Genomic DNA, 6,257 nt, shown 5'->3' with positions numbered 1-6,257 from the left:
CCCCCCAAATCCTCCCCGGGCTTGATGGGGACCGGGACATCCTCTAAACGCGCCCCCGCCCCTCCACCCCGGCTTGGAAGGGGACCGGGACAGCCCCCAAGATCTCTCCGGAGCTGGAAGGGGAGCGGGACACCCCCCCCAAACCCTCCCCGGGCTTGATGGGGACCGCGACACCCCCTCCCCCCTCCCGGGGCTGCAAGGGGACCGCCCCCCCTCTCCCCACCCCCCGAGAGCGGCGGGGGCACGGTGGGGGCCGGCGCTTGCGAGCGGTGCCGAGCCGAGCGGAACCGAGCCGAGCCGAGCCGTGCTAAGCCGAGCCGAGCTGTGCTAAACCGAGCCGAGCCGTTCTAAGCCGAGCCGAGCCGTTCTAAGCCGAGCCGAGCTGTGCTAAACCGAGCCGAGCCGAGCCGAGCCCCCCCCCGACGGCAGCCGCCCGCCGCGCTCCTCCGCCCAGCCCGCCGCGCCAGGCAGCCCCAACCCGCCCCCCTTCCTCCTCCCCCTCCTCCTCCTCCTCCTCCTCCTCCTCCTTCCCCCTCTCCTCCCCCCTTCCCCCCCCCAGCCCGATTTGGGCAGCGCCGCGGCCGCCGCTCCCCGCAGAGCCGCCGTGTGCGGGCGCCGCGCCGGAGGCAGCTCAGCCCCGGGGGGGGCTGAAAAAAGGCAACTCCATCCCCCCCCCCCCAACCCCCACCCCTCCATCACCTCCCCCCTCCCTTCCGCTCCCCCCGGCCCCCCCCTCACCCCCCCCCCTGCATGCCCGGGCAGCGAGCATGGCCCGCAGGCAGGCGCGGGCAGCGGGCAGCGGGCGCTGGTTGCCCTGGCTCGGACTCGCCTTGTTGCCGCTGGCCGTGGCCCCCGCTGCCGCCCCCGGGGGTTGCCCGTCCGCCTGCTATTGCGTGGCCACCCCGGAGTTGGTGCAGTGTCGGTACGAGAGGTTGGAGGAACCCCCGAAAGAGCTCCCGGTCACCGTGCACAACCTCAGCATCGCCGGCAGCAACCTGAGCGTCCTGCACCGCGCTGCCTTCGCCGCCCGCCCGCTGCCGGACCTGCGCCTGCTCCGCTTGCGCCACGATAACATCCAAAGCATCGAGGACATGGCGCTCCAAGGGTTGCCCGCCCTCCGAACCCTCGACCTGAGCCACAACCCGCTGGTCGCGGTGGCCGCCGGCGCTTTCGCCGACGTGCCGCTGCTGCGCACGCTGCAGCTGAACCAGGCGCTGCTGGCGGCCCCGTTGGAGGAGCAGCTCGCCCTGGCCCTGCGCAACCTCAGCTTGAGGCGCTTGGAGCTGGCGGGCAACGCGCTGCGGGCACTGCCCGCCGCCCTCCTGCCCGCCGGCCTGGAGGAGCTGGACCTGCGCAACAACTCGCTGCAGCGGCTGGCGGCCGCCGAGCTGCGGAGCCTGGATGCGCCGGGGTTGAGGGGCTTGCGGCTCACCTTGGGGGCCAACCCGTTGAGTTGCGACTGCGCCCTCCGCCCCTTCCTCGCCTGGCTACGTGCCGCCGCCGCCCGCGTGCCCGACGCCCGCGGCCTGCGCTGCGCTGGGCCTCCGCCGTTGCGCGGGGCCGTCCTGCTGCGCCTGCGGCCCGAGGGGTTGGTGTGCGCGGCCTCCGAGGGCGGCGAGCCCGGTCAGCTGGAGACGGCCTCTTACGTCTTCTTCGGCATCGTCTTGGCCCTCATCGGCATCGTCTTCCTCATGGTGCTCTACCTGAACCGCCGCGGCATCAAGCGTTGGCTCCACAACCTCCGCGAGGCTTGCCGGGATCAGATGGAGGGCTACCACTACCGCTACGAGCAGGACGCCGATCCCCGCTCCACCAGCACCATCGGCACCCCCGGCCTCTGACGGCACCCTCGCCAGCCCCCCTCACCTGCCCGCCACGCCGCCCCTCGACGCCTCCGCTCCCGCCATCCATCTCGCCCCATCCCCTCGCCATTAAAAATTAACTTTCCAAGGACAAGCCATCCTCGGGGATGGGTGCTGGGGTGCATCAGGGTGGGGTGCACCCTCCCTGGAGGGCTCCACACCAGCTCTCCCTGCCCGTGCCCTAACCCACCCCGTAGCACTGATCCCCTCAGGGGACCAGGCTGGATCCGTTCCCCCCCATCCCAGCGCCCGCGGGCAGGGAGAAGCGCATCCGGATGGGTCCCGCGGGATGCCGGCGCGCACGCAGAGCCCCGCGTCCTCCTCCCGGGAGGACGCTGAGCTGCTTCCTGCACCTCCTCTCCTGCGGCAGGTTTCTCTGGCGGGCTGCGGGCTGCCGGCGGGGCTCAGCACCGCGCACGTGAGTGTTTGCTTGGCGCACCCTGGGAAGCAGCGGGCGAGACCTGAAACTGGCCTCCTGGATGTTCCTGGAGCCTGGACTTGACTTTGACCATGTACAGCTCTCTTTCCTATTAGATTTCTATTTCACAGATGCAAAACTTAACTTGATTTCTCTTTTTTTTTTTTTTTTTTTGTCTTTTTTGCTCCAAACACAGAGGAAAACACACCGTCCAGCTGCTCTCCCCGAGAAGCGACGTGCTTTTCCGAGCCCGTTTATCCATTTGGTTTTGTTCGATGACATTTCCAGCTCTTTCCAGGCACAAAACGATGCAGCTGTGTAGGAAACGCCTCTGCCGGTTGCGTGCATGTTCCCCAGGGCATGCGGGGGCAGCCCTTTTCTGACTTTTAAAATATATCCTAGACTAGGCTGTCTCAGCACTTTGTAATTTAAAACGAGCGAAGCAAAAGCTCTCGACCTAGTTCACCCGCCCGTGTTTGCTTTAGAACCGTGCCTGTTACTATATCCTAGAGCAAATATATTGAAAGCTGCATCCACTCTATTGTCTATTTTCTATAAAGCTTCTTGCCACGATTTCCGAATATCCCCTTGGCTGAGGCGATGTTATTGCGCTTGGTTTGCCGGAGGACAGTAGCCGTGGGCTCCTCTGTAGTTTTGTTGGTGTTTAGAAACTTCTTTTCCCGAGCTGGCTTGGTGGCCAGGGATGCAGAGAGGTTTTGCACGGCTTGTGCACAGAGCTCAGGCTCTACCGGTCCTGATCCATCCCTGGCAGCGGGGCAGGAACTCGGGAAAATTATCCAGGTAATAGGGTTCTAAAGCAGTTTTTACCTCCCGGGTTGTTTGGTACCTAATTCATGAGACACTGGAGTGCTGAGCATCTACGGACGCGCGGGGCTGCGACTCTCAGCGTTTCCCAAAATGATGCTGTTGCATTTGCAGTGTGGCAAAACACAAAATTTTGGTGCCGGGCTGAAAACGGCATTTTGATATATCTGTGTTTGCCTTTCTCTGTACCGGGAGGCTGATGCGGGTGAGCCGGGCAGGGGTGAGGATGGGGGCTGCATCCTCGCTGCCCCACAGCTGTGATGGGGCCAGCGCTGGTGTTTGCCCGGTGCTTTGGGATCCTTGACGTGGGGAGCAGCAGATACCTGGTGTATCGGGTTTGTAAATGAGAGTTTTGTGGGATTTACGGTCCCTGAGGCTGCGTGCGTGTGTACTCAGCTGCCGGGTGAAAAGCTCTGCTGGGGGAAAGCTCGATTATATTTCCACCCCAGGCGAGCCCGGAGGCCCTGGGAAGGATGTGACCTGGTGCAGGGTCCTTTGCATTTTGCCCCTTTGCTTTTTCCCCCATGGCATGTTACCCCTTTACATTTCCTCCCCTTGCAAGCCCAGTATGGAGGTGGGCAAGCCAGGAAGGGGCTGACGCAGAGCCATGCGTCTGGGCTGTGCTCAGGTAGGGATATGGCACCAAACATCAAAATGAGTTTTCCAGGCTGGTCCTGCTGAGCAGGGAGCTGGTTCCACACCAGAGCTGGGTCCTGGCTCTGTCCCAGTTCCCAGAAAGCCCCAGAGACCCCCATGGCTCACCTCTTCAGAGATCAGTAGCCCTGGCAGAAACTTGTTGCATTTTGGGGACGTTTCCCTGAGGTTTTCTCCCCATTCTAGGAGCTTGTCGGCTCTGGCCCCACCTCAACACCCATGCAATGAGTTTATGGAGGAGGAATTTCAGCCTGCCCCTCACCTTCATCCACCTACACACCTCCGTGCAGGCAAAACGCAGCCCCCGAGCAAGAGAAAAGGCACTGGGGTGGATTTGCCTACCTGGCAGAGCAATGCCGTGCCGGGAGCATCACGGGTCGTCCCTCGCTGCGACTCCACCGGAGCAGCATCAATGTCTGGGGACGATGCTGGGAAATCCTGGTGAGATTTAACATCTTGCAGCGAGGAGAAGAAGTGCCTGGAGGGCTTTGCAGGCAGATGGGTGCGTGTTGGACCAGCAGGGAACACAGCACCCACCTGGCAGCAGTGAAAAGTGACCAAACGCATCCTGGCCCCGAAGTCCTTTGGTAGCTGGTTGCTCTGGCTTTCCCCGAGGCCAAAGGGAGGGATGTGGTGACTTTTGGTCCCCAGGGATGAGGACACCGCTCCTTTCGGCACCGAGCAGCGGGAGGTTTGGAGCATCATCGTGCTCCCCATCCTCGTTGGGTGCACTGAGCCCCCGGGGTGCATTCGCCGACCCCCTCCGGGGAGGCAAAGCCCCATCAGCCCCATGAAGGCGACGTGCAAGCGGTCGGATGAGGGTGGGTGGGTAGGAAACCAGCTGTAGGAGAGTAATTCTTGCGGCTAGTTCATGTTAATATTATTCTGTGCAGCACATGCCCCACGCATGACAGATCAGCAGGATTAGGGAACCTTTGGATTAGCAAAACCAAGATTTGTCACCGAGCCGAGACTCAAAAATGTGCTTTTTGGGTTCCCGAAGACGGCCGCATGTTTAGAGAAACGCAGCTGCCGTCATCTTTCCGTGTGGTCCCTTTCCACAAAGGGCTCGGTGAGGGGGATGAGAACCTCCCTGCACCCCGAGCCTGCGGCAGCGAGCTGCTCCCCGAGTGGAAAGTCACCCCCAGAGCTCCCTGAGCCGAGTGAAACGCAGGATATAAACACTACCTGTGATACAAATCAAGCAAAGGATGCTCAGAGCCCTCATCACCCAAAAACTTGGGGAAAAAAAACAGAAAAGGGCTGTTTATGCCCTGCATATGAGATGCTTGTAAGCTGTCGGTGTTTTGCGCAGTCTTTCAAATCTACTTTTCCTTCCTTATTTTCCAAAGAGCTCAGCGGTTTCTTGTGCCGATCCGACCAGGAGGCAGCAGTGGGATTTAGCGGAGGGGAGGGAGGTGGGTGCAGCTGGAGTTGGGCCCTGCCTGCATCCATCCTCCCCCTGCACTCGTCCTTGTGGGCTTTAGGCGCTCGTGTCACTGGACCAGGGCATCCCGCGTGTGTTTTGAGAAGCATTTTTACTCAAGTTTGGTGGAAGTTGCTCCGTGGCACCCAGAGCTGTAGGGGAGACGCTGAGCATGGTCTCATTTAGTGCAGAAGAAGCCAAAAATACTGGCGTGGCGATCGCTGCTTGATTTATTTATCAAATAGAAATAACTGAGCTGGAGCATCGCCCTTGTCCCCACTGACTGTGGGGTTGTGACACCCCAGCACTTGGGCAGGGAAGAAAATCAGCCACTGGCCGCCTCCCCCTTCCAAAAATACACAGAATTAATTCTCTCCAAGTGGCTTCACCGCTGTGAGGCTTCACTCCAGGCTCCTTCATCCTCCTGTTAGCAGGGATTAACCCAAACCTACAGAGACATAAAAAAACCCCAACCAAACCCAAAACCTCTGTTTTTTATTTATTCCTTTAGAAAGAACAAGTGGGAGCTGTTACCCTCCGGCATTGGGGAAACTGAGGCACAAAAAAAGCAGGGCCAATTAACTGATAGCAGGGAAGGATTTGGGCAGAAAAACCATGGAAATGGATTTCAAACCTCAGGGGGGTTAAAACTTAAAACTCTGGGCAGCTTTAGGACCTCCAAGCCCCGGGCAGTCCCTGCTCCGTTTGTCCTTCCTCCAGCTCAGGGGTGAGCCCTGCACCTTGCCGAGGAAATTGGGAGTAAATAAGATCCCGACTATTTATCTGTGAGTGCTTCTAATCAGCCGCCCTGGGATGATGCTGGGGGACGGGGTCTCCCTGTGTGGCTGAGCACTGACACGCTCAGTGCAGTGATGAGCCCCCGGTGGCAGGCAGGGGGGGTTGGGGACCCATCCTGGGAGAGAGGGGCTGGAGGGGGGGGGACACGCTGATCAAAGCCCCCAGCATGAACAGTGGTGTGACCCCCCCCCCCTGCCCGGGGTGGCAGGGGATGGGCAGGACAGGCAGGGATGCCCAGGCAGGGCACCTAGGATTGATCAGAGCCTGCCTGGGG

General features: G+C 61.0%; 1 protein-coding gene across 1 annotated transcript; it reads left to right on the top strand.

The window, feature by feature from the left end:
* The first annotated feature begins 760 nt into the window (after nucleotides 1-760).
* On the top strand, nucleotides 761-4,942 carry TPBGL (trophoblast glycoprotein like). Its single transcript, XM_074933199.1, has one exon. The coding sequence runs from the start codon at nucleotides 768-770 to the stop codon at nucleotides 1,839-1,841; it is 1,074 nt and encodes a 357-aa protein (XP_074789300.1). The 5' UTR covers nucleotides 761-767; the 3' UTR covers nucleotides 1,842-4,942.
* The last annotated feature ends 1,315 nt before the right edge of the window (nucleotides 4,943-6,257 follow it).

This window comes from Athene noctua, chromosome 1 (genome assembly GCF_965140245.1).
Source record: "Athene noctua chromosome 1, bAthNoc1.hap1.1, whole genome shotgun sequence".
Taxonomy (NCBI): Eukaryota; Metazoa; Chordata; class Aves; order Strigiformes; family Strigidae; genus Athene; species Athene noctua.
Note: the sequence above shows the minus strand (reverse complement) of the source record. Positions and strands in the feature narration are given on the sequence as shown.